This window comes from Melanostigma gelatinosum (genome assembly GCF_949748355.1).
Source record: "Melanostigma gelatinosum genome assembly, chromosome: 12".
In the NCBI taxonomy this organism is placed as follows: Eukaryota; Metazoa; Chordata; class Actinopteri; order Perciformes; family Zoarcidae; genus Melanostigma; species Melanostigma gelatinosum.
The window spans coordinates 2,356,134-2,383,044 of record NC_136645.1 but is presented as its reverse complement, the minus strand read 5'-3'; the positions used below and the strand labels follow the sequence as shown (position 1 = coordinate 2,383,044).

At 45.2% G+C, this 26,911-nt stretch overlaps 1 protein-coding gene across 7 annotated transcripts in view; it reads left to right on the top strand.

Moving 5' to 3' along the window:
• ehbp1 (EH domain binding protein 1) overlaps positions 1-26,911 on the top strand; it is a 130,932-nt gene that overhangs the window by 62,358 nt on the left and 41,663 nt on the right. For 4 of the 7 annotated variants that reach the window (XM_079280449.1, XM_079280446.1, XM_079280445.1 and 1 more), the window contains exons 13-18: positions 5,267-6,049; positions 7,515-7,556; positions 7,971-8,144; positions 20,942-21,089; positions 23,546-23,584; positions 25,524-25,687. In XM_079280449.1, the coding sequence (XP_079136575.1) occupies positions 5,267-6,049; positions 7,515-7,556; positions 7,971-8,144; positions 20,942-21,089; positions 23,546-23,584; positions 25,524-25,687 (1,350 nt within the window). The remainder of the gene's footprint in view (positions 1-5,266; positions 6,050-7,514; positions 7,557-7,970; positions 8,145-20,941; positions 21,090-23,545; positions 23,585-25,523; positions 25,688-26,911) is intronic. The other 3 variants (XM_079280447.1, XM_079280450.1, XM_079280448.1) reach the window with 3 other exon arrangements.

Below are 26,911 nucleotides of genomic sequence, written 5' to 3'. Positions count from 1 at the left end.
GTGTGTGTGTGTGTGTGCGTGTGTGTGTCATGGTTTTTTTGAGGGTGGAAACACATGACGGCAGACAGAACGTTATGACAGTAGTCACCTGGCAGAGGTGAGATGCTAATCTTGTAGCTCTCGCTGCCAGTTGGGAGCTTACTGACCTACCTCTGCTGTGTGTGTGTGTGTGTGTGTGTGTGTGTGTGTGTGTGTGTGTGTGTGTGTGTGTGTGTGTGTGTGTGTGTGTGTGTGTGTGTGTGTGTGTGTGTGTGTGTGTGTGTGTGTGTGTGTGTGTGGATGCAATGTGTATATAATAATAGCATGTTTGTCTTGTGTTGATTAGTTTTGTTTGTGTGTGTGTACACTGTAATCCATGTCCTCTCCCAACTAACATAAATGCGCTCACTCCTAACGCTCAAGTGAATCACACATTCGCCCGATGTCATCATATCTGCACACATGACCCCCCCCCCCCCCCCCTTCCTCCTCGGTCCCTCTGGCTCTTCACAAACACATTTACTTTTTCCCGAAACGCACAAATGCACACCTTTACTACACACACAGACGCCCTGTCCCCTCTTTGGCCCCCGAGGCCCTACACAGAACGATATGCGTCGGGTCCCCGCAGCTTGACTTCCTCTCCTCACACACACTCTGGCTCTGCGATAACCTCTGGTGGCCCTGTTAGGCATGAATGCTACCCTGTTGACAATAACCACAGTGGAGGGAGAGCGAGAGACCCAATCCCATATCTGCTAACTGCCCCTCACCCTCCAGGTGCTCAAGTAGCCCTGAAGAAATTGGCCAGATATAAGTAATATGGGAATATGCCGTATAGAAGGCGATAGCTGGTGAATAGCTGCAGCGAGTCTGTAAAGATCTACACCAGCTGCTGCTGTACGTTTGGCCGAGCAGGCTGGGAGCAGGCTGGGAGCAGGCTCACGTAGCAGCGTTGGGAGTATGCCAAACAGTTAGAGCTCGTAAACGTGTTGTTCCTGTTAAACGTGCACAAGTTTAATTGTGCTGATTTCTTTCTTTTCCGTTATCCAACGATTTGGAAAATGTCACTAAAAGTTTTATTTCATCAGTGTGTCTTTTTGCTTAATTTACACACTCTTAAATATGTTTACAACACCTGAAGTGGACCGTATCGGCCAATCAGGGTTCCCCTTTTTCGACAGTTTTTCCTTCATTTGCTCACAGAGTGTGTATCGTAGTCAGCAGGTTCGTGAAGTCAGCAACCAGTGAGGTGGCTGATTCTTTGGGCTTGAGGAGCGTTGCCTTCTCCCAGGTTGTGACGGCGCCACTTTTCTGGCATTTCTACAGCGACAAAAGAAATAAAATAAATCTGCACGTAAACTGATTTTCTCTGCATGTGAGCTGCGATGTCTGTCAGGCTTTGACACTGCGCATGTTGTTGGTGTGTTTCCAGAACATGCCACATGCAGTAATTGTGCACGAATCACACCCCGTGTTGTAGGTGGCTGTGATTTGTGAACGCAAATGAAAGAGGAGTAAAAGTGGCATCACGCAGCACCCTGGAGGTGTAGGAACAAGAGAAGGAAAGGGTGCTCGTAAAAGAGAAACCACTCCATAGTGTGGCAGGTTGATGATCCCACAGAGCCAGAGAAAGACATCCACGAGTGAACGAGGGCCGATGAAAAGAGACTTCTTTCACAGTCAAGATGCTGCGTAGAGATGCTTCATGAGGAGTTATTAGAATGTATAGAATTTATTGAATCGGATAGAAATGGAAATGACAACTATCTCTTGCTTTTCATGGCCAGTTGACAGACGTGCCCCCCCCCCCCCCCCCCCTTCACAGTCTATCTGTGAGGAATGATTGCAATGAGCCCAGACTGTGCTGAATTATGACAGATAAGGACAATCAATATTGGGGGGGAGAGAGAAGTGAATATTCAGAACACTTACAGCCTTTGAAATGATCCATTATCTGTGTGTGTGTGTGTGTTTGTCCACATGTTCATCTGGTTGTTTGAGGTGCGTGTGTGTGTGTGTGTGTGTGTGTGTGTGTGTGTGTGTGTGTGTGTGTGTGTGTGTGTGTGTGTGTGTGTGTGTGTGTGTGTGTGTGTGTGTGTGTGTGTGTGTGTGTGTGTGTGTGTGCGTGCGTGTAAAATGAGGCCAAGGAGAAGTCATTTGTCATGGCATCTGATAGCGTAGCACCAAGCAGCGGGCTAAAGCTTCCTGAGCACAACCGAGAGAGGAGGGGGAGGGGCAGCGTTGATGATTGACAACGATAGATAGCTGTCAGTCACTGAGAGCGGGGGGGGGGGGGGGGGGGGGTGCTCTATGGCGGAGCGGGCGAAGACATCAGAATACATGATATTCATATTTTTCTAATCAGTCAGTGTTGAAAAAATACACAAGATCAATCAAGCAGTTTAGCGGGTTGATGTAGTTAAAATAATGATCATTTATAATAATACATCATGACTACGTGACCCTTAAAGTGATACTGATACCAGTACATTCACTTGATCCCCATCATGCTCAGTTGTTTTCTATCAGATGCAACAGGTGTTTACAGTAGTTGCCTCACACTGCATGGGGCTGTAGCTGCTGTGGTAGTGGAATCTTGAATACCCATTCTGTTCTGCCTGATGCCAATAGATACAAGATATATGTTTTGGTTCTGGTAATATTTTAAGTTTTCTTTTTGTCATCAAATCCAACAAAAAGACAGCGGTGATGTGACATGTGCTGTCTGTGTGGTCAGAGCCTGATATATCTTATTAATCTGTCATGAAGCTCCTTTATTGTTGATTTTAAAGTATTGAGACAGACCAACCCGCTGCAATAACAACAACAACAACATAGAATGTTTACTTGTGATTTAACTGCAGTCAGTTCTGTCTCCTAACACCAAGAAAACCAAAACATCCCTTAAAGACAGCAGGTCTTCTCTCAGTGTCGGTGTCTGTGTGACGTGATCAGCTCATCAAGCTGCAACAGAAGACGCAGAAAGAACAAATCGTGACATCGAGGTCAAAAAGACCGAAGCGCATCTCAAGACCAACATCGACCCAGAAGCAAAACCCAGCTCGAGAGCCTCCCTCCCTCGTACGGCTCTCACGCTCTCTCTCTCTCGCCCCCTCTCCCTCCCTCCCTCACATTCTCTCTTTTCTCTCTCTCACCCTCTCTTTTCTCTCTCTCTCGCTCCCCCTCTCCCTCCCTCTCCCTCCCTCCCTCACATTCTCTCTTTTCTCTCTCGCCCTCTCTTTTCTCTCTCTCTCTCTCCCCCTCTCCCTCCCTCCCTCACATTCTCTCTTTTCTCTCTCTCGCCCTCTCTTTTCTCTCTCTCTCGCTCCCCCTCTCCCTCCCTCTCCCTCCCTCCCGCACATTCTCTCTTTTCTCTCTCCCTCTCTCTCGTCCTCTCTTTTCTCTCTCTCTCTCCCCCTCTCCCTCTCCCTCCCTCCCTCACATTCTCTCTTTTCTCTCTCTCGCCCTCTCTTTTCTCTCTCTCTCGCTCCCCCTCTCCCTCCCTCTCCCTCCCTCCCTCACATTCTCTCTTTTCTCTCTCCCTCTCTCTCGCCCTCTCTTTTCTCTCTCTCTCTCCCTCCCTCTCCCTCCCTCCCTCCCTCCCTATTGAGCAGCAGAGTTGTCGCTGTCTTTCACGGCCTCCACTGTGAACAATGTGAGCACACTTTGCTGCCCTGAATACGTGTTAGAAACCCAATCAGGCCCTCTTATTCCCCCATATTCTTTCTCTTTCTTTTATCTCTTTTCTTTTATCTCCCTTTCTGCCGGGGGGAGGAGGTGAGGGAGGAACTTTAAACAGGCTCGCTGTAAAGGCAAACTCCTCTCTGTTCTCCCTTTTCTTTTCTCCCGCCGTCGGTTCTTTCTTCCTGCCTTGTCTCTGCGAGCACAAACACATACTTCTCCGTCAATAGAACGGGTACAAAAGGAGGTGAGAGTGAAACACCCCCCCAACAAAAGACGTCATAATTGATTGTAAATTGAGAAACTTCTCTCCGTTAAACCACCTTTTTATTCTCCTTTTCTCTCCTCCTGTTCTTTTGTCACCAGTTAGAAACGAACACTGATTCACTTCATTCTGAGCTTTGTCCAAAATCACTTTCCACATCATAAACACTCTGTAGTGATCAGTAACGCGTATGTAATATATAATTATACTTGACACAAGAAGTTCACCTCATAGTTCTACGTGGGATCACCTGTTGATAGCTCCGGGCTTAATTAATGGACTAATATCCACATCGTAGGAGGTTGATTTGGTAAAATCAATATCGCAATACCAGTCAAATGATATAAGAACACAGTCACAAGACAGTAGATATTCACCATATGATAACAAGATTAACAACATTAAGCCACTTCAAGTGAACACTATTTATGTATTGTGTTATAAAATAATGATAATCTAATAAGAACATGGGGCACACAGTCAATATCTTTTGTAGAAGAGTTGAAGTTGCTCACTTAGAGATGGTAGTCGAAGAAGAAGCTCACAGATCTACTGGATGAAAGCAAATCAGGGACTTAAAGAAATCATACGCGCTCAACAGACTCCATTTGTCTAGATAAATAAAAGGAAGGAAAATGTGGACAAGAGCTGAATAGGAGTCAGCAAGGCCCTTCAAAACGATCCCCGGGGTAAATAACGGTCGGAGGAGGGTTTGGAAGAGAGACTGATAGACCTGCGAAGATCTACGGAGGCAGTGAAACAAACGAGCGCCGCAACAGGTCTGAATTAGATCAACACTGTCAAGCAGCCCAGATACAAGCTGTGATACCTGGGACTGTGTGTTTGTGTGTGTGTGTGCGCTGTTAATCTATTTATTTACCTGTCATTGGCTGCGATAATGGTTTTCATCCCCTCCCTCTCTGTCTCAGTCTATCTGGTGATGGGGGATTGGGGTTTTCGTGTGTCGCTTGACAATCAAACCTGTATTTTCTCATCAGACTCTAATCAGACCAATTACACGCGTGACGGAGAGCGTGGGCAGGTTGATGTAGGGAAGCGATAAGGGGACACACACACACACACACACACACACACACACACACTTTGGGATTAAGCGCTCTGTCTTGGGGTATCTGTGTCTCTTATCGGGGACAACCATCCCTGACATGACCTGTCAGCAGTCATGCCAGAGGTGTCTCTCACTCACAAACACACAGGCACACATGGATCATGCATGCTGTGCACCAAATACAACCCAGGTTTGAATAAAGAAACCATACTCCGTCCATTTTTCAAACCGGTTTGAATCGGTAATTGAAAGCTTTTCTTTTTTTTCAGGCATACGACGGCTTTGCGAGCCTCGGCATCTCCCGTCTCCTGGAGCCGTCGGACATGGTGCTGCTGGCCATTCCCGACAAGCTGACGGTGATGACCTACCTGTACCAGATCCGGGCCCACTTCTCCGGCGAGGAGCTCAACGTGGTGCAGATCGAGGCCAACAGCAGCCGCAGCACCTACAAGGTGGGCGACTTCGAAACGGACACGAACGCCTCCATCGGCCAGGACAAGTTCTACGCCGAGCTCAACGACGTGCAGCACCGCCAGGTGAACTCTGAGGCCGACGCCGAATCTAACGGCACCGAAGCCGCCGAGGACGAGGCGGCAGAGCCGGGTCGGAAGGCCGGAGAAGTGGGAGCGGTCAGCTCGGCGGCGGGTCCTTCGCAGTCCTCCCCTCCTGTCCCGTCGCCACGCACGGCGTTACCCGCCACGACGACGGACTCGACCCACAAGACGCCGACGTCGAGCTCCGAGGACCGGGCGGATCTACTCAAAGCCAACACTCTGGACCTCAGCGAGCTGCCGCAGAGAGTGGAGAGAGAGATGGAGAAGGAGAGGCAGCGGAAGGATGAGGAGGGAGAGGAACGAAGGGAGGGAAGTACAGACCCGGGGTCCCCCCCCAGGAGAGGGGCCTCACCGCCCCACCAGAAACTGGGCTTCTCCTACAACAGGGACGCAGACCTCATCAAGAAGAAGAGGGCCAGCCTGCGTCACTCGGAGTCTGAGCCCGCCTCAGAAGCCAGCTCCCCTCCAGTCAACCACACAGACACGCCTCCCAAACAGGTAAACAGCCAGAGAAGTAACTCGCTGAACATTTAAATACAAGAGGAGAGTGAAGAATGCATTTGTTTATTTCCCTTTGTACTTTGGTTTTGTAAGAGCTAACATCACTTTTTTTTTTACATGCTTTCCATTTTATTTCTTATTTCTTACGTTTGATTAATTCCTCTGTTTTAATACAAGAGAAGCAAAGATGTAGAAACAGGAATATTTGTGAATATAGTGACACCCGTCCTTCAAGGGTCAGTAAGCGACAGATTAAACTATCTCACAGCTAATTATACGCCCTGAACCTCAAATAACCTCTGGATCCTTCCGTGTGACGTACACCAATTCACGTCTCGCTACTTAAGTCTGGTATTAACATTCTGACTGCGTCTACCTGCACCCTAAATGGATCCTTCATGTTTTAGTTTATTTTGATTGAAACTTCCACTGCTGCATCCGTCATAAGACAGAGGGAATCGGTGAACACTCATTTCCTCCCCGGCGCTTTTCGCTAAGCTTCAACATCCCGACCTCGTCGATGCCGTTGCAGAGATGACCGAACAAATCCTCCCGTTTCTGCATTAGATGTTTGTCGCCGCCTGTCTCGTTGTGCCGAGAGCCAGACGGGCCGGGGCCCCTTTAACGCGTGGCGACTACAGAAGGAGAAACCCCCTGCTTTTGACATTTCATTATATTTTTCATGATATTTCTCATCCCTTCAGTTTATGGCAGTTGGTGCCGCGACCGCTCAGGCGTGGCGACGCTTTGGAGCACACCTCATTTCAGTCACACACACACACACACACACACACACACACACACACACACGTTGAATACATTGCCGCCTGCGTCGGTTAACCCCAGATTACTGCTTCCTGTTTACAAGTCGAAAGGTCACGGGGCTGCAGGGGCGGGGGGGGGGGGGGTTATGACAGTTATGACACCCCGTTTTGATCCGCTGTTATCAAGTTAGCGGGATGCCTCGTCTCCAGATTTGACTTGTTGAAAGGATAAACACTGTGTTGTAACGCTGCTCCGTCTGAACCAGATGTAGACGCTCCGCTCGCCCTCTTCGCTCCCCCGTTATTATACAGCCGGGATTACCTGGCAGATACAATTCTAAGCCAGGTGTGTTTTTGCTTTCTTGTCAAAGCCGTCATGCTCTCCACACCACTGGACCCAGTCAGGAGCTGTAGGGCGGCCCCATAAAGTCCTGTTTATCATGGGGGACGTGTACCCGACTCCTACATTTAGATCCACGTGCGTCTTTCTACCCCTACCTGCTCACGGTACAAACAGGAAATGAGAAAACATGCTACTCTCGGTCAAACATTGATCATTTATGTCACTTATTGATTAAATTACACAAGAATTATAGATGAATGGAAACCAGTCCAGACATATATTGTTAATATAGAACCAGTAACTTGGTATTTTTTCTCACACACCTGTAGTTAATGCCGTATTTTGTTTTTCAAAGGAGCCGACACCTGCCCCTGTATCAAGCCCCCCTGCTGAGAAGGTGAGTACACATTTGAAGTGACACACAAATGCTAAAAACACTGCAAGTGTATTATGTGTAGGGCTTTTATTGTGAAAGGTAAGAACAGCAGGAGTGGATCTGGGAGGAACAAAAGTCTTGGTTTGGACTACGTTCAGCGTTAATGCTGTTTCATAGATATAAGTGCAACTTAACTTGTGATTGGTTGGTGAGTAAAGTATGCTGCTCTTTTGCCGCATAATATTTCATGTTCTGTGTGAAAGTATTCATGACACAAACAGCACAAAAATACATTAACGTGCAAATGAATCGCACAAAAACAAGACCCCGGTGGGTAAAGGTGAAATAGAAATACTCCTATTCCCATATTTGAAGAGTCGAATAATATGTGAGTCTCCCATTACTCTTTTCTCACAAAAGAACACCGTGTTATAGGAGCTCTGTGTGCTTTGTTGCACACAGAAGGTGCTGTCTCGTCAGGAGGAGCTGAAGGAGAGAGCCCGCCTCCTCCTGGAACAGGCCCGCAGAGATGCTGCGATGAAGGCCGGCAACAAGAACGTCCCCAACTCAGCCGCCACGGCACCAAACAGGGCCACGGGCGTCTGTGATGTAAGTCAAAGCTGTGTGTGTGTGTGAGACTGAAAACCGTTGCCAACCCTTACTCTGATACTTCCTCTCGTTTACTTCACTTCTTTACAGGGCTTGTATAAAGGCAGTAAAGTAGTCCATTAATATGAGTTTACAGGTGATTACAATCCCTCCTCATCATAGTGGAGGTTGGTTTATGGCTTTTTGCCGGTTACACCTACAGGCCGTGTTCATATTCACTCGTAGTCTTTTTGATTCCTCACAGTTCATTTTGTTTGTACTCCCTTTCTCGTGTTGGAGAATAATGCAGCGCAGAGAGTATGAAGGCCTCCGTACATACTCTGAGTATAAAGGAAGCTTAAGTGAAGGCCGTCCTGAGTTTGAGTTGTCTGCCTCTTTGCTCCGTCGTGCACTGCGGTGTCGTGCAGGTCGCCTCAGTGTGCAGCAGCAGCTAATAGAGTGACCAGCAGCCTCTTCAGCTTCCCTCCTTGTCACTTCCACGGCTCGCTATTGCTGCTCGCTACACTTGCAATGCGCTGGAAAAGCCCCGTCTCATCCTCTGGCAGTCCACTTTGTTGAACACTTTAGAAGGAGTCGAGACTGTTTTTCTCCTTATTAACTTCCTGCTCAGACTCTCTTATGGGTGCTGAACGTCACAACCTGAACATGTCAGTAAGAAGTATGGACGGACTCCCTTCTTCTCTCTCTTTCAGTTTTAGTCGTCTTGACTCTGCACAATTGTTTACGACATCCCGACCAAATTTGCTGCTCCCTCAATTTCCCCCGAACACTGAGTAAATGTTGAACACACACACACACACACACACACACCTGTCAGCAAAAGTACATCCACGGTAAGAAAAAAGGGTGCCCGGGAATCGCTGTTCCGAAGCAAACTAGACTAGAGAAGACGTGAGTGAAATTGCAGCTCTGAACCGAGCACGGTCCACTGAACATAATATACTGGGAGTGGGGGGGGGGGGGGGGGCACAGATGGACCAGGACTTACCCTGGGAAAGCACTGTTGTCAAATCCTCGGAGACGTTTGCGAATGTTCCAGAGAAAGGGACGGGGGTCTTGTGAGAATTGTGACGACAACGAATTTGTGGGTGAAAATGAAATAAATACTCTTTGGTAATGAAATATCTGAAAGGCAGCAGCTGCATTCTGCTGCCTGAATCCTTAAAGAGATATATGCCCTTGAATTAGATGCTTTTTACAGAGTGTGTGTATGTGTGTGCGTGTGTGTGTGTGCATGTGTGTGTGCATGAGTGTGTTGTTTGTGTGCGCGCGAGCTTGCGTACATGAGTGTGTTGTTTGTGTGCGTTGGTGTCCGGTCGCGGGAATAACTGTTTCCACATAATCTTCGAGGAAAATAAATGAGGAACCTCGAAGGACTGGTGGCGTTAAAACGTCTTCAGAGAAAGAAGGCAAATTAAAAGAGAATTTCAAAGCTGCAGTTATATTTCCTTGGCGCCAAAAAAAAAAAGAAAGGTCCTCTTCTGTCCCTTGTTGTGCGGCAAGATGGCCGACTTCACTGAGAAAAGCTCCTTAAAGTATCCAGACAAACCCGTCTCTCCCCCCCTCCCTCCTCCTGATTTCCTTACTCATTTCCAAGGACAATTGGTGAATAACCCCCCCACCACACACACACACGCACACACACGCACACACACGCACGCGCATAAAGGAAGGGGGCGAGAGCAAGATATTGAATTGTTGACACTTTTTTTAATAGAAAACATTGATCAAAGGAATACGACTGGCCTTGAGGCCAATGTGCTGATAATTGTTCGTGATTCAGATTAGATTACTTGATGTCTTGTTTTGATTAGTGTGTGTGTGTGTGTGTGTCCGTGTTATCAGCTGGAGAGGCCCAAGCCTTTCCCATTTAACTCTCCAGCCGTCTAAGTAGGTGCTTTGCGGTTTAGCATGCATAAGGTATAATTTAATTCAATTAAAGCAGGCGTCATTCTTCCAGGGAAGTGGCTAATGTGGGGCCAACAGAATGATTTGGGCAGAAGGGAGAGGAGGGGCTGCATTGTGTGTAGCATGTAAAGCACAAATGACAAATCAGTTAGTGTGAGATCTGTTCACTAAACTCTGATTAAAACATGTAGAAGTTTTCATTTTTATGTGACAGAACAAACATTGAAAGATCACCACGTCAGACAGTTGTCCATTCTACTCCTGTTCTATTTCTACATTTCTTTATAAGAAGTAATTATGTCACCAAGTGGACAATAAACCCTCTCTCCCATCATGCACCTGTGCAAACAGCTCCCTCACACCTTCCTCTATCGCTTTGATCTCGTAATGTAAACCTCCGATTTATCCTCGTTCTTCTTTTCCAAACCTGAGGAAATAATTTCACTTAGCAGTTGTGTTTCAGCTTTGAAAACGATCAAAGAAAGGTTCAATATATTCAGATTACAGAGGGGAAGTGTAAATGATAATTCTGCTGTTATCTCCTGTGACATCTTTACATTTACAGGAAAAACATCAAGTCTTGATTTTAATATTGATGATCTATCGTTAAATGTGATCAATTTAAAAGAACAACTGGTGACAGTTGAAGGTCTCTACGATGTATTATGCATGAATAAAAACACATGAACAGCTAAATAGTGTGACAGCAATATGACGTGTGCGTGTGCGTGTGTGTGTGTGTGTGTGTGTGGAGCCCTGTTCTCTTGACCTATGCTCTCCCTCCTGCCATCCCTAATTGTAGCCCACAGTGACTGGTTCTTTCATCTAAGGTCACAGGTTCAGTTTTCTCTCTTCCTCTCCCTCCCTGTCTTCTCGCTCACTTTCTCTTTTTGTCTCCATCTCTCTTTTTTTCAAACCATATTTTCTTTCTTTTCCTCCGTGTCCTTTGTGTTTCTGTGCGTTTCTCTCTCGTCCTCCTGTTCTCTCCATCTTGTCTCGCTGTCCGTCCTTCTCGCTGTGGTCTTTTTAATGGACGAGCAGTGCTACTAACAGTTCCACATCCTCATAGGTGGCCTTCACAACACATGAGTTGTCACAGTGCAGATGCTCACACAGCAGCCAGACGGGTCAATAATCTGTAAATATCCAGACTTTATTGCAAACATCCCAATTTTTGTTTGTCTTTCTTTTGCTCTTTCAGTCTTTCCCTCTGTTATTATTTTAAAGGAAGGTGTGTGTGTATGTGTGTGTGTGTGTGTGTGTGTCTCTCTCTATTCGCTTCAGGTCTTCTCATCCATTAGCAGATGGGAACAGTAATTTCACACCGGCCTGGCCAGGCTAATTATCAGGATCCACACTAGGTTTTGGGAAGAAGTGTGTGTTTGTGTGCAAGCGTTGTTGCTCCCTTGTGTGTGTGTGTGTGTGTGTGTGTGAGAGAGTGTGTGTAAAAAAACAAATGTGTGTGTGTGCAGTTATATAGCACCTGTGCACATTGGTTTGAGCGTGTGCGTCGGAGAGTGTGCACGCACATGCCTCGGTGTTTTCCAGGTAGGAGAGTTCCCTCTGTTCACTGACTCGTTGTGATTCCTATAATTGGGTCTCGTTTGATTTTTGCCGACCGGCTCCTTCTCCCCTCCCCCCCCTCTCTCTCCTCCTCTTTAGAAGTGGAGGAGACTCCTGGGTCTCTGCTGTTGTGACCTGTCCGTCGCTCTGATCCAGACTTGACTGCATTCGTGTCCTCCTTTCACTTTCTTTCATTCGAGTCACAAAACAAAGCACTCCTCGGCTGAACCTCGGCAAGGTTCCCCAAAAATGAGAAGCACCTTGAGTGGCGTCTTTATTGTGAGTGACTCTGTGCGTATTATAAGAGATATATATCACACTGTTAACAGGCTACTTGTTACCTCGTTGTTGGCCCCAAACACAAGTGGAAAATCCCAACGGAGGAAACAGGAGTTTAATGTGAGTGTTGAGAGTTTGACATACATGTTAACAGTGGCATGTTCCCATTATTATAACTATATTTCACAATCCAAAAGCTGCAACTGAGAAGGCAACAAATAAAGAACGCTGTGAGTGTACCTGCCCCAAAACACCTCGTCTAAAATACATGCATCTCATCAGACGAGGAATTTGACTTGATTGGTGCAAACAAATCAACACAGTGCAATAGTACGAGACGCCATTTCAGAAATAAAAATGAAGATTAAATAAAATAAAACAAATTAAGTGTACTTTAAATTAAGTCTGTTATTGAAATTTAATTAATTTCACATTTCATCATCTTTCTTTACAGAATATTCTGATTGTAGATTTTTTGTGTTTGTATTAAAAGAAGAAGATTTAATTCATATTAGAGAAATCCACCAGTGAAGGAGCATTTCAAACATGTCTATTTTGAAGATGCAAATATGTCCTCCTATTGAGTCCACACTTTGTCCTTTCCTCCTCCTCCTCCCCCCCTCTCCTGCTCCTCCTCCCCCCTCTCCTGCTCCTGTCCGCTCTCCTTTTCAACTTTCTCTCTGCAGTAACAGTTTTTCTGCAGTCTCATTTTAATGTGGCTGCCGTCCCTTTCTTCTCCCAGCTCTCCCGTTTTTCTCTTCCTCCTCTTTCTCTTTTCTCCTGCTCTCTCTTCTTTTTGAAGAATCAGCGCCTAATGAAACAAAATAGTTTGGTGGGCAGTTTCTTTGGTGTGTGTGTGTGTGTGTGTGTGTGTGTGTGTGTGTGTGTGTGTGTGTGTGTGTGTGTGTGTGTGTGTGTGTGTGTGTGTGTGTGTGTGTGTGTGTGTGTGTGTTAACGAGCAAGAGAAAGACTGCTCTCTCAATTGCATCACAAGAGCTGATCAAGCCATCAGAGAGGAAAGTTGTAACACACACACACACACACACACACAGAGCTCTTGTGAACACATGTACCTCTCTCTCTTTCTCTCTGCTCTCTTTGTCCACTTATCAGAGGCCTCGTGATCACGTTTGGCAAAGCAGAAGTGTCAAATGTTGTCCTCGCTGTAGCGCCGGCCTCTCTCTCCTTCTGTCTCGTTTTATTTGTAAAACAATCCCAGAGCTAATTTAAATGTAAGTGCGTGACTCAAATAGTCCCAAAATGTCACTCAGGAGGTCGGAAACAAAATGTCTGTGTTTCTACTGCACCTGAAGAAATGTGAACATTAGGAAAGTTACAGATCAATGAGACACTTTAACACTTTATTTAATGCACATTGAAGAAATAAGCACATTACGGTGAGCTTCTCTTGTTTGCTCATTTTCTATCGCTTTACTGTTCAAGATATCAGCTGCAAAGCTGTCACTTAAACGTTAACGTCATGAAAATAATTTTAATACCAACTCCTGTGGACAGTTGTGACCTCAAGGACCTCCATGCAGTCTGAACGGATGCTGTCAGTCGGAGCGGTGTTGAGGTTTGTGATGGAGATGAGATGAAGGTGAAGTTTCCTGGAAAACAAAAGGGGCCAAGTTTAAACATAGACTGTCATAATCAGTCATCCTGCTGTCTGGAAGCCTCAAGTTCTGCATTTTGTCGGTCGTCATGTTATTGTTTTTTGCAACCGAGGAGTGATGTAGAGACGCCGTATACGCCTCTGGTAGAGACCTGTCAATCACCGTGTAGCCCCGCCCTAAAGCATCCCCTGCTTTATGGTCTGTGTGACTCAAAATGGACCATAATGTACTAAATGAACATCATGCTGTATTGAAGAAGACTTGAAACTAGAGATTGAGACATAAACTCATGTTTACAATGTTTACTGAGGGAATAAATCAAGAGAGAAGTAGAGTCATTTTCTCATAGACGTCTATACAACCAGAGGAGTCGCCCCCTGGTGGTCACTAGAGAGAATGCAGCTTTACACACTTTCTTCAGAACTTATTTCAGAGTGAAGACCTTCAAACACACCGACTGCCCTTTTCTTTTGCTCGTAAAGGATCTTGTGCAGTTACAAGTTACCTGGGGGTTTTTCTGTCACCCGCCATCACGAAGTTCAGGTCATGTTCTCCGTCTCTCTTTCTCTCTCTCTCTCTCCGTCTCTCTCTCTCCAGTAATTATCCCGTCTCTCTTTCTCTCTCTCTCCATCTCTCTCTCTCTCCAGTAATTATCCCGTCTCTCTTTCTCTCTCTCTCTCTCTCTCCATCTCTCTCTCTCTCCAGTAATTATCCCGTCTCTCTTTTAAAGGGCAAAACCTTCCCATCTGTCTCGTCTGTCTGAGTGACGAACTCCTTTTCTGTGTGTTTTGTATTGAGTCTTCTCGATGCGCCACTCTACCTGTTCTACCTGTTCTACATTACAAGTATACCCTTGTCTCTCACACACACACGCGCGCACACACATACACACACACACACACACACAGTACTGAGGACACCACAGTTACACAGAACCTCCGATGTCAAACACAAACAAAAGTATTTGCTCAAGAAATGTCAGCTTGATTTTGCAGACACACACCTTTTTGTTTCTGTTCATTTGTGACGCACGCTGCACTTCCAATATTTGTTCAAACAATATTCTCTATGAAAGTGTCTGTGTGCTGCGCTTTTTGCATGCAGCGGTGTCAAAATATGATTTATCTTTTTTATTTGCACAAGTACATATGAACTAATGCCATGACTATAAATGGCACATTTATTTGGGCCTTTATTAGAATACACACAGGATAATGAACAGGAAAACACATCCAAGTCATACAACACAATGATACGATAAAACATCTTAATGAAAAGTACCTACGTATTTATTTTTGAGATATTTCATTGAACACACACACAAACACACACAGGTACACAGCCTGCACTTCCACGCTGACATCTCTCAGATTTATATTTATGTGCATACGTATAACACACACACACACACACACACACAGACCCCTATCATGGGCACGCACCCGTCGAATCATAATTAGGCCGTGTCCTGGTTCTTTGATAGCCGTGTACAGTGGCTCTTCTTTAATTCTTTATCAAATGCATTGATCGCTGTCGGCCTCGCACGCCCATTGATCCGTGCACTCCGTCTGGAGCCAGCCGATAAGCTCTCTCTCCCTCTCTCTTTCTCTCTGTCTCTCGCTCACCCCTTTCTGTCTCTCTGTCTCTCCCTCCCTCTCTCTCCCCCTCTCTTGCTACATCCATACTACTCCGTTTTTGTTTAAAAACGGAGTTTTAAAACTAAAACGATCTCCATCCACACAGGGTTTCGGCATCGTTTTCGAATTTATCTCCGTCCAGACTAACACGCCTGAAAACGAATATCACGTGACTCTTCACGTACACTGGGCATGCGGCTGGGTGTCGATTTAAACAGGAAGTAGATTGGTTGCTTAGTTTAAAAAGATACGACAGAGTAATAAAGTAGTCTTTAATAATGAAAGGTCGTGTTTGATACTTAAGATCTTCAATAAGATCTTCTTCTATAAACTCAAACAGACACAGTTCGTGGAAAGTTTTAGAAGTTTTATTTTTCAGACTTGGTTACAACGCTGCAGGTCTGTTCTATCTCTCACATCAAATTCACTTTAAAATCAACACTTACACATAAAGGTTTACTAGATTATGGGACCATAAATAAACGCGTCGCTCACTCGCTCCCTCGGTTTTGTTGTCTGTTCTCACTCGTAGCTCTGCTGGTGGATTAATAACTGTCCTACTGGAGAGCAATTACTGCTTTTGTTCCTTTACATTTTATCTGCAGACTTCACAATAGTTGTGCAGAACAAAATAAGCATAAGGAAAGGAAAGTCTTCCTCAAAGCCGCTAACCGTGACTTCAGACGTCCGCTCCGTAGGGCTGATAACGCCGCTGGTCACGCCGCTCGCTGATCGCTCCAGTAACTGCTGCTTCCTCCGTAATACTGCAGACTTTCACTGGACAACAGCTGCTCGTAAAGACAACAAGGTCAGTAACACCTGTAATCAGTTGTCCATGTTAAATTAACCTGCTAGTCGATCGGTAACCAATGTTGTCGTTTGTGAGCTTCCGGGTAAGGGTCACGTGATACGAGTGTAACGAATCAGGGAAGGACACGTCATGACTGCTAAGAACCAATCAAGTAGCGAACGCGGGCGTCATCGTTTCTAAACGTAACCGTTTTCGCCCGTCCACGCGAATACGCAACCCCGGAGTTTTCAAACGTCCTCGGGAGCGTTTTCAAACTCCTCCGTTTACAGTGCTCCAAAACGCCGGCGTAGTGTGGACGCTCGGTGTCAACGTAGCAAAACATATACGTTTCCAAATGAAAACAGAGTAGTGTGGACATGGCCTCTGTCTCGCTGTCTCTCTCGCTCTGTTTCTAAAATGTACCACCTTGTGGTAGAATTACAATAGACAAATATTTGAGCCAATAGGAAGCCTCTCGTGTTTTTTTTTCCAAACAGAAAACCACATTTCCCATAATCCCCGTTGCTTCCTGACACAAATATTATGTTGGTGTTTGTTAATCTCTTCAACCATCAATCATATTTCTCGACCTTTTTACAATAATTACTACATCAACAAGGATAATGTTTCATAAACAATGTTCAACTCAACTTTTGGCTTGTTTAAGATATAAATATTAATTATGAGGCCCCAACACCTGAATAACTGATAATCAGTGCAGTGTGATGGAAACCAGCCGTATGAAGCCCTCAACTGTAGCAACAGAGACCTTTAGTAAGTCAAGAATGTCTAAATATATTGATAAGTCTCTGTGCTAACGGCTACGCTAACCAGGAAGCTAGTTTGGGATCTTTAGCTCTTAGTTCTCTCGCGTATAGATTGTCAGAAGGTAGACGTATGTTGGTATGGTTTTAGGAAAAGCCAATATATGTTTACATGTGTTCGTGTTTTAGATTAGTTGGGAATGTTAAGATAATTATGTGTTAATTCATGCACAAATACACATCAAGCACGTTGAGCAGCTGTTTGCTGTTGTGGACGGACGGCTTTCAATGAAGTTCTACCTGCAGCGTGTCTGGATCATCACTCTGGTGTGTGTGTGTGTGTGTGTGTGTGTGTGTGTGTGTGTGCGTGTGCGTGTGCGTGTGCGTGCGTGCGTGGACAAGATAGAGACCTAAAGCACCTCTTGACTGTGAATTAGCCTGTCATGACAAATGTCTGGAACTGCATGACTGGCTGCCAGACTGGCTGGCTATCTGGGAGGTTGGCAAACCCTTTTAGATTGTGTGTGTGTGGCATCACGCTTTACCCACGCCAGGTTTCTGTACATGACCAGTGGTGCGTGCCCTCCCTCCCCTCTCTTTTTTTTTTTTTTTTTTTTTTTTTCTCTCCTCGCCCAGAAAAGAGCAACCAAGGCGTCAACCTGCTCAGAAAAGAGAGCTTCCAGAGCGGAGAAGGGGTCCTCGCCCCGACGCCAGTGCCCACAGAGGAGCCCTCTGTCTCAGCTTCGCACTCAACCGTTTAGCCTCTCTTCCCCCTGGAGGTTCCCAGCAGTCGATGGCAGACACAGAACACAATTGTTCTCGCTGTGTCCATTTAAAAAGGGAACGTCTCTTCCCTCTCGAGTCTCCATTCTTGAAGCAGCGCTGCCCACTGACCACCAGCTGACACGCTTTCTCTGCTGCTGGCTTTGATCATGCAGCGATGCGGCTGGCTGGGTTTGTTGCTTTTACATCCACTGTGCTGTTAGCGTCCTGTGCTGCCAAATAAAAAGGGCCGTGTGTTTATTTTTCCTGTTGCATAGAATATCCGACGCCACCTTCCAGAATGGAAATAGTGAGCGTGGTTATCACGTATGTTTTAACGTGACGCCCACTAGATGGCATTTCATCACCGCTTGGTCAACAAGTCTCTCCGGTGGACCTACAAAGTTCTGAGCTATCGTGTTCCTGCAGAACAAAGAGATGCATTTGAGATGTCAGTGTTGGTAACAGTTGGTTTGACAAAGAGGTGGAATTTTAAACTCCCTGAACTGATGTAAAGCTCCTGGGGATGCTGACTCTGCATTGTGTCCAGCTAGCTGTCTTTTGTTTGGTGAAAACCAAAACATTTGTTCCATCTCAAGTTGTCCTTTTCACGTCCTATAGATGAATCTGTTGTCTTTTGTGATACATCTACAAAGGATACATATTCCAGTTTTATAGCACACAAGTATACTTAACCACAGGAAGATTTGATCCCAGATCATGTCAAACATTGTTCTTTACACAACAACAAAAACATCTCGTCTCCTCTCCCCGTCTCTCCCTCCAAACACATTCTCATGTTTTCTAATCAGCGGCTCTGTAGCTGACCGAGCTAGGCGCTAGTCACATGCATTTTTTCTGTACAGCGCTAATCCTAGCCTCTGGATAGGCAAAGTCAATTTCCCATTTCCTGTCCCAAAAATGGCCGACAACAATAATGCAGTTGGATATTTTGGAGTATGTTGGGGCCTGAGTGTGTGTGTGTTTATATGTACATGCACACACAACACACAGGCACACTTAAATTGGTAGTTGTATCCATATCTGTAAAGGCCAGATTGGATATCAGAACTAGTCCATAGCCAGAAGGCAATCAGTAACATTACTGGTTATCATATAATATTTATAACAGCAGGGAGGCACCTGCATAGACAACACAGTAAGACAGAAGGAAGGTGGAAAGAAAGAAAGACGTAATGGAAGAAAAATCACAGGCAGTATAAAGAAGAAGGAAATACTGAATTCATTTTGTAATATCATGACAAATTGCCACAATCCAGCCGTATTATTGCAGGCAACTGACTCAGTGATTAGTACCCCACACCTGGTCAGCCATTAGAAACCTGAACCTGCAAATGCAACTTTCTTCAAAGATGTATTTAGTGAATTCTTTGTAGCATGTTTCTTGTCGTGAACTGCTTCCTGTCCTCTGGCTTGTTCCTCTCAACTTTAAAACATGTGATAGTTGAGATCCTGCTGAAGAAAACCATCCTAAGCCACTTGTTTCTACCAATCTCTGAGCTTCCATTTAGATTTTAGATTTGATAGAAAGTAGTTTATAGAAACAGTAAAACAAGGAGTGCCTATCATATGGTGTTCCACAGGGGTCAATCTTAGGTCCTCTATTGTTTCAACACATATTTAATTCCAACCGCTCCACTGATGATAATTTGCTTTATTATCGGCTAAAACCAATGACATTGAACTATAAAGTGAGGGATCTCTGTTGTTCAGTATTAATGAATGTTGAATAAACAAGTGACCAGCGCTCTGTTCAGCACCAGGACTTCAGGGCTCTGCAGAGTCGAGCATGTTGTTGTTTGGAAGGCAGACGGCGGCTCTAGTAGTACTAGTATTGTAAACCCTAGTCCTGTATTCTAGCCTTTTTATTGGATGTTATCGTCAATGTGAACAGGCTGTAATTGTTTTATTCGATCCGTCAGTCCCCTAATAATGAGCCATGGAGCTCTCTTTGTGGATATAAAGCATGCTGCAGGTAATCTAGTTGTGATGCTTATACCAACAAATAACGTTTAAGGAAAAGAACAACTCACATTTTACTTTCACATAATAATTCCCTCCTTTTTGTTACCTGGATTTGTGCTGAGTGACTGCAGGGGAAGAAGTTTTGTTGTGCTTTGACACTTTTCTACAATTGGTATCAACTCGATCTTCTCCTCTCTCTTTCTGTCTCCCTCCCTCTCTCTCTTTATCAGTCTCTCTCTCTAAGGTGTGTTCCCTTCTCCCTGTGGGCATCCCCTTGGGCTCTCGCACACACAAACACAGAGTGCATTAGGGTTGCTGTCATTTACAATACAGCCCCATTGTCCCGGCCTAACAATGGCTACAAACAAACAATTTACATGGAAATTGAGACATGTAGCTCATTAGCGGGCGCTGCTTGTTTTGCTAATGGATAAATGGGCGGCTTCAATGGGCCAGCCCTAAAACCTGCCTCAATATGGAGAAGCCTGATTAACAGGAAACCACAGGGAGGGAGAGCAGCGACAGAGAAATGCAGCTTCCATTCTCCCCTGGGTCATGTGTGGTTGTGTATGTTTGGGAGGAGGGAGGGTGGGGGGGCGAGTTTTTAGAGTGTGGAGGTGTGTGTTTGTGTCTGTATGTGTGTGTTTAGGTTTACGAGTGCAAGGTGGAGTTTGTGTGCCTCTTAACTTCTGTTGTTTTTGTCACAAAGCCTTAAATCTCACTCATAGCATACCTCTTTTTTGTGTCCCTTATTTGGCTGTAAATCAAATAATCAAAATTTCCTTGGACATGTGTGTATTTCAACCTGGTTACCGCTTGTTCTTGCGGCCTGTGCATGTGAGTGGGTGCTTGGTTTGCTCCCCAGTTAAGTGTTTGTCAGTTGACATCATCAAGGTGTGTGCGTGTGTGTGTGTGTGCGTGTGTGTGGCCTGTGTTATCAGTAGGATCAGATTGGATCGGCCTGAAAATGGCATTTCTGCCATTACTGTGATGGTGACGGCTCAATACTGTATGTCTACTGCCAAGATGATGTTAGTGTGTGTGTGTGTGTGTGTGTGTGTGTGTCTATACACTCCTAACAACATAATGCACTAAGATGTGTTCAACCATTTTGATAGCAAAGCATCTTATTATGTATGTAGTGGTGGTTGAACGTTTTCTTAGGTGTGTAAATGAAGTAAAGTGTCTTATCTATCTACAGTGTGCATTCATAAAGTAGTCATAATGGAATAATCACATTGAAACTGTATTATCATTGATAGAATGATATAAAGCTATATCTTAAGATACAAGATATCATTCATTTAAGCTTATCAAATGTACAGCTTTGAATGTGGACCGTCAGTATTTGTATGAAATATGTTTAGAAATATAAAGTCGGCCGGGTTTAGGAGGCTACAGCTGTTATTTCAGTGTGTCAGATAAATATTTAGGTAAATGCAAGTATCAGCTCTGACTTTTTTTTTATGTGTGTGTGTGTGTGTGTGTGTAGGAGCGTGACGCAGAGCGGCGACGACAGCTGAGGGAAAGAGCCAGGCAGCTGATCGCTGAGGCTCGATCCGGAGTCAAGATGTCGGACATGAGCCTGGACGCGTGCAGCACTCAGAGAGGCAAGGGCAGCAAAGCTAGTCCTGCTGGAGGTCAGCGCACACACACACACACACACACACACACACACACACACACACACACACACACACACACACACACACACACACACACGCTCTCTTACACTTGATTTATCCTCATGAATATACTTCCTGAGTTTGAGGCCTCATATTAACACAAACACTTGCTAACAATCATAAATCTCGCTGACACTCATTAAGGACAAAAGAAAAAGTCACACCAGCATGCTGTCGACACACACACACGCACGCCCTTCCATCCACACATGCTACACGACTCCCAAATTTCCATTATGCTCTCTAAAGGGGTTCTGCCTAATCCTCTGAGAGAGAAAAACAAAAATGCCATTTTGACGACGGCAGCGGGTCTGAAAAATGCAGCACCCTCGTATTCAGAGCGGCAATTTACCCGGCGACTCCTCCCTCCTCTCGTTCGCCCGGTAATTGTTAATCAACACAACACATTGTGCGGCCAAATTATGCTCCAAATAGCAAACACTTCTAATAATGGCTTGCAGGGGTAGCGATGGCCGCCGCGTGCGCTTCCCACTGCTTTCCATTTCCTTGGAATTGGGGTTATTATGATAATAACCGTTATTAGGACTCTCTCATTTGTTCCAGATTCCTCCACATTACACCCGTCTTAAGGTTGTTCAGCTCAGGTAGAAGGTGATGAAGGGTGTGAGCAGTGTAACTGTGATCGAGGAGTGAAGAACGTTGAGACACGACCTCATAACAATAGTTTTTGTCATCGATTAATCAGATTTTCTCAATCAATGGTTTGGTCTGGAAAGGACAAAGGACGCTTGTTTTGTTTCTTCTTCTGCTGTGTTTACTGGCTGGTTACATACATGTGAAGCCTACAGCAACAACTTCTGACATTGAAGTTGAAGAAATCGCGGCTGATTCACACTTATTTTTTCGTGACTTTTCCAAAATTTCAAATTGATGGAGACACGGCTGATGTTGGTGTCCAAAATCCTGAATTTCTCACTTTACTATGATAAAAAAACAAACAGAGAAAAGCAGAAAATCTTCATGATTTAGAGACTGGAACCAGAGGATGTGTGCTCAAAAGTTACTCAAAGGATTCATCGATCATCAAAGTAATTCCTCTGTCGATCAACTAATTGATAAATCTCAGGTGACAGGATTAGAGAGCGGCGGGTTCCTGAGACGAGCGAACAAATCTAAAACTTTTCAACACAACCAGAAGAGTGAGATCAGCGACAGAACCAACGGCAGCGGGGACAGAACGAAGGGCTGCACTTGATTTATTTGCTCCTTCAGCTTTTCTGAATTGGACTAATTGTTGATCTCATTAAAAATGGAGTTGGAGGAAAAGAACGGAACAAGAGACGAGGAGGAGAGAGAAATGCTGTTGGCTGTGATACACAAGGCCTGCCGAGCAGAACGGCTAATCCTAGCCCCCCCCCCCACACTCTCTCTCGCGCTCTCCCTCCATCTCTCCCCTCAACACCATTCACGGCCCTTTAATGCAGCTCGGGCTGCCCCCTCCAAGTGAAACTTTCCAAACTCCATCACCATGGCCTCTCCATTAATTAGGCCCCAGCCAGCCACGCAGGAGGAACGGCGCTTGCGAGCACGCTTCGCATCGCAGCTAGCGAATTAGAGAGAAAAAACAGGAAATGCTGTTATTTTGATTCTGTCTCTCCTTCTCTCTCTCTCCTTCTCTCTCTCTCTCCTTCTCTCTTTCTTCTCGGCCTCGCTACCCCAAGTAGTAAACAGCAGAGGAGGGAGCTCCCAATGTCGGACGCTGTTTGCTGATTGTTTTGTTTTAATCCATGGTGGGTTATCCATGCAGCTAGAGCTGCTCAGGTCTCCATTTGAGTTTCTTCTAGCATGGGTTTTCTTTTGTTCCTAATGTGGAGACGCTGTTGTTTCTACCGAGCCCCTCAGGAGACTTAATGGAATATGTGCTTTCATGTTTTTTGTGGTTTTGGTTTGTTTTTTGTTCGGCCTCTTTTATCCCGAAACAAGAAAAAGCAACAGATCTCTGAATGAGGGGAATTAAACAGAGGGTCTCGCTTTCACTTTGTGTGTCAGATATTTGCTTGTTTCTGGGGTTTAGTCTGCTGCCTTTTTTATACCATGACTTTGATTATGTATTCGATGTATTAGTTAGATATAGACACTCCTGCACAGACGCACTTCAGTACCATAGTTCCAATTAGCTCACTAAATATTAGGGCGATGGGTTCCATCCCATCACGTGAACTGGACATGTTGTGGTGGATTGTATGTGTCATACAAGGATTATTATATTATATATATGTCCTTATTATTCTAAGGATTACGGGTCACTTCCTCTCACAGATTACCGTTGACACAAACTCACCCAGATTTTCTTTCTGCTCTCATCCGCTCTTTTACTTCTACTCTTTCCTTCCTTGTCTGCTTGACTCACTCCCTTTTTTTTTCATATTTCCTCCCCTCCTCACCCGCAGATGTTTTGAGTGCTCATCATGAGGATGATGGTGAAAGGGGTGAGGATGAGGAAGAGGGGAGGTCTGAGGAGGAGCAGCTCCATGGTGGTGGTGATGATGATACTGTTGCTGCCACATCTGCTTCTGCGCTGGTTACTAACCCACCGCCGTTGGAGGCCTCTCTTTCAGCCACCTCCAGCTACCACCTACCCCTGGAGCTTACTAACCCCACCTCTGAGCTAACTTCTCTGGGTAAAATCACAGGCTGTGTGGTGCTGCATGGTTCACTGTCATGGCTCTCTAACTAACTCATCTACCTTCCTTTCCTTCGTGTGTTTCCTACGTATCCAGAGGTCAGTTCTCTCATACACCTCCACCTTAGAGAGCACACCTCCTCAATGCAATGCAAGCATTCCAGCTCCGAACATTCACAAAGCTGTTTGTGCTCAACGCGCTGGTCGTTGCATTATTCTCTGAAACACCCGAGGGTCTTCAAACAAAAAGTGTGACGAAGCTGGAAGAGTGTAAACGGTAAAACGCCGTAAACTAACCTCCACTATGCCGAGCAGGGATTGTAATTACCTGTAAACTCATATTAATGTTATACTTTACTGCCTTTCTACAAACCCTGTAAAGGAACAAGTCAAGTATTTAAGGTATTTTGAAGAAACAAAGGTTTACTATCCTGTAAACTATTTGATTTAGCTGCAAAATACTCAAATGAAGATTTGTAAGACCTCTTAGGCATTTAAAAGGGAATTGACCTTCTTTTTTATAATCCCTCAGACTTGTATAGTGAATACTATACAAGAATAGTGTTCGAATAGTGTTCTTATCAGTGAACATTTCTCTCTGATCACAAGTTAGAAACATTCAGAGATGCACGACAGAGCCTCGCTCCTCACACGCCGGCAGCGATGACCTCATTTTCTTTACGGCGACTATAAACTGAGCTCTACTCATGTAAGGTGAACAGGTTCACTCACTCACTTTCGTCACTCAAGTGCATGCCGTCTCTCTTTCAGTGCTGGCGTCGTTTGTGCGTTTCTCTTTTTTCTTCTTTGTTGGTGGTAATTTTTTATGTAGTCTTGAAATAAGTGGATGCTGGTGATTATAACACGAAAGGAGCTTCATCCTGCAAATGCTCAGTTTGTTTTCACCCGCCTCCTCCTCTAAATCCTCGTGTGTGACAAAGTTCACGAGAGTGTGTCTGCGTTTGGCATCTGTATGCATGCATCATTGTGTGTGTGTGTGTGTGTGCGTGTGCGTGTGCGTGTGCGTGTGTGTGTGTGTGTGTCACACGGAGGGAGGTGACACATGAAACGGTTGCCCTCCTGTTCTTTCATCTTCTTTAGTGCAGTGGTCTGGCCTGGCAGGGGAGCTGTGGTTACCATTCCCTGGAAAATAAAGCTGTACGTGGCTACTGGGAGAGAGAGCGAGAGAGATGGGGAGGGAGGGAGAGAGAGATGGGGAGGGAGGGAGGGAGAAGCTGAGAGAGAGAGGCAGACTCAGGGAGAGGGGAAGAATAGAGCAAACAAATTAGGGATGGATGGAGGTGAAGGGAGGGAGGAGTTAGGGATGAGAGGAGAGAGTTGTCAGTCTATAGTTGTGATAGGTGCTTTAAAGATACATATTATTTCAGCATTAATGTGAAAATATTACGGCTCCTAAAGGTTTATCATCAGATATCTGTATTTTGGAGCATCTTTAGTTTTTAACCCCCCCCCTCCCTCTTGCCCTGTGGTTACCATAGGGACAGCCTCAGCATCACTCTGCATTACAAGCAGGACTCGAGGCTGCGTAGTCGGTCCAGATCTCTATCTGTTTCTCTCATCATACAGCGTACTGTATATCCCTCCACACTCATGTGTTTGTGTGTATATGTCTTCCTTATCAGTGTGTGTGTGTGTGTGTGTGTGTGTGCATGAATGCAAACTACCTTGTCTCACCTTTCCAGTCTGTACTCATCCTCTCTCTCTCTCTCTCTCTCTCTTTCTAGGTACGAACAGTAAGCATGTGGATCTGAAGCTGAAGAAGCTGGTGGAGCTCAGCCCGAGAGGAATCGCCTCCCCAACGTCCCCGTCCTCCACCTCCTCCTCGTCCTCCTCCTCCACACCCACCACCTCCTCCAGCTCCCCAGTCAGCCCTGCAGAAGCACTGGAGGTACGCACATACTCACCCCTCACAAACACCCACTGGGTGTCTTTATTTTCTGTCTGTCTCCCCACCTCTCTTTTCCTTTTATCCCTCCCTCCTCCTCCTCCTCCTCCTCCTCTCCACACCATCAAAGGGTCAGTCCAATCAATCAGGTCCGATTGACCCCGGTTGTCGGCCGGCTGACCCTGTGTACACATCAGTCAGTCGGACCGCTTCATGTGAGACCGCCGCTTATCCTCTCGTGTCCGTATGAGTGTCTAAAGCCACGACATCATAATGCTCTACATAACACGTAGCAGTCCTCTTCTATTGACTACGACCTTTTCGTGTGTGTGTGTGTGTGTGTGTGTGTGTGTGTCGGTAGGTGGAGAAGGCTGCATGAGTCTGTCTTCTGATGTTAATATTGAGTCAACAGCAAGTAGTCGACCAGTCTTAACATCTGTTTAATTGATTTTAAATGTCAAGTGGTATAAGGTGTGTGTGTGTGTGTGTGTGTGTTTGTCAGTACAAGTGAAACCCTCTGTGCTTATGGCGACACAGGGTGTCTTTGATCATCGATTCACATAAACACCCTCTTGTGTTCAAAGCCTAAAAGGCTTAGTCCTTTATGACCGTGTGTGTGTGTGAGAGACCCTCACAGAAGAAGCATCACCTTTTGATTGACACCTATCCAGAACACCTCACCCCACAGTTTTTTCGGTGTCTCGTTCTGCCCGATGTTTGATATTTGGGATCGCGACAGTGAACTCTGAACTTGTCCAGAGTCAGCAGCTCACATGTCCGAGGCATGAATATCAATATATGAGTATGAATGTTGGTTATTACAAGATGCTTCAAAGATGGATTCCATTTTTAAAAAAGCTCATCGTATTTGTGAACACGCTACTTCAATCTGAACAGAATTTAATCTAATTTCTAAACTATTCTCGACTTGGAACTAGAGATTGTATCACTGCTGAACGTTGTTTTGTGTTTCTGTTTAGAATATTAAAATATGAGTCAGCTGTTGAACAACAGTGTCATCTAATCCAACCAATCATCACCGTCTTCTTATTAGATCTTATTAAAATCAAGATCAGCTTCATCGTGAGACTTTTTAATTGTGAGCGTTACATCCACACAAAGACTTCTTCTCCTTTAAGTCTTTTTCATTTTCTAAGTGTGTTATTAGAGACGGTAACTGATGACATGTTATTGATCACAATGCCGTCATCGATTCCCTTATTGATT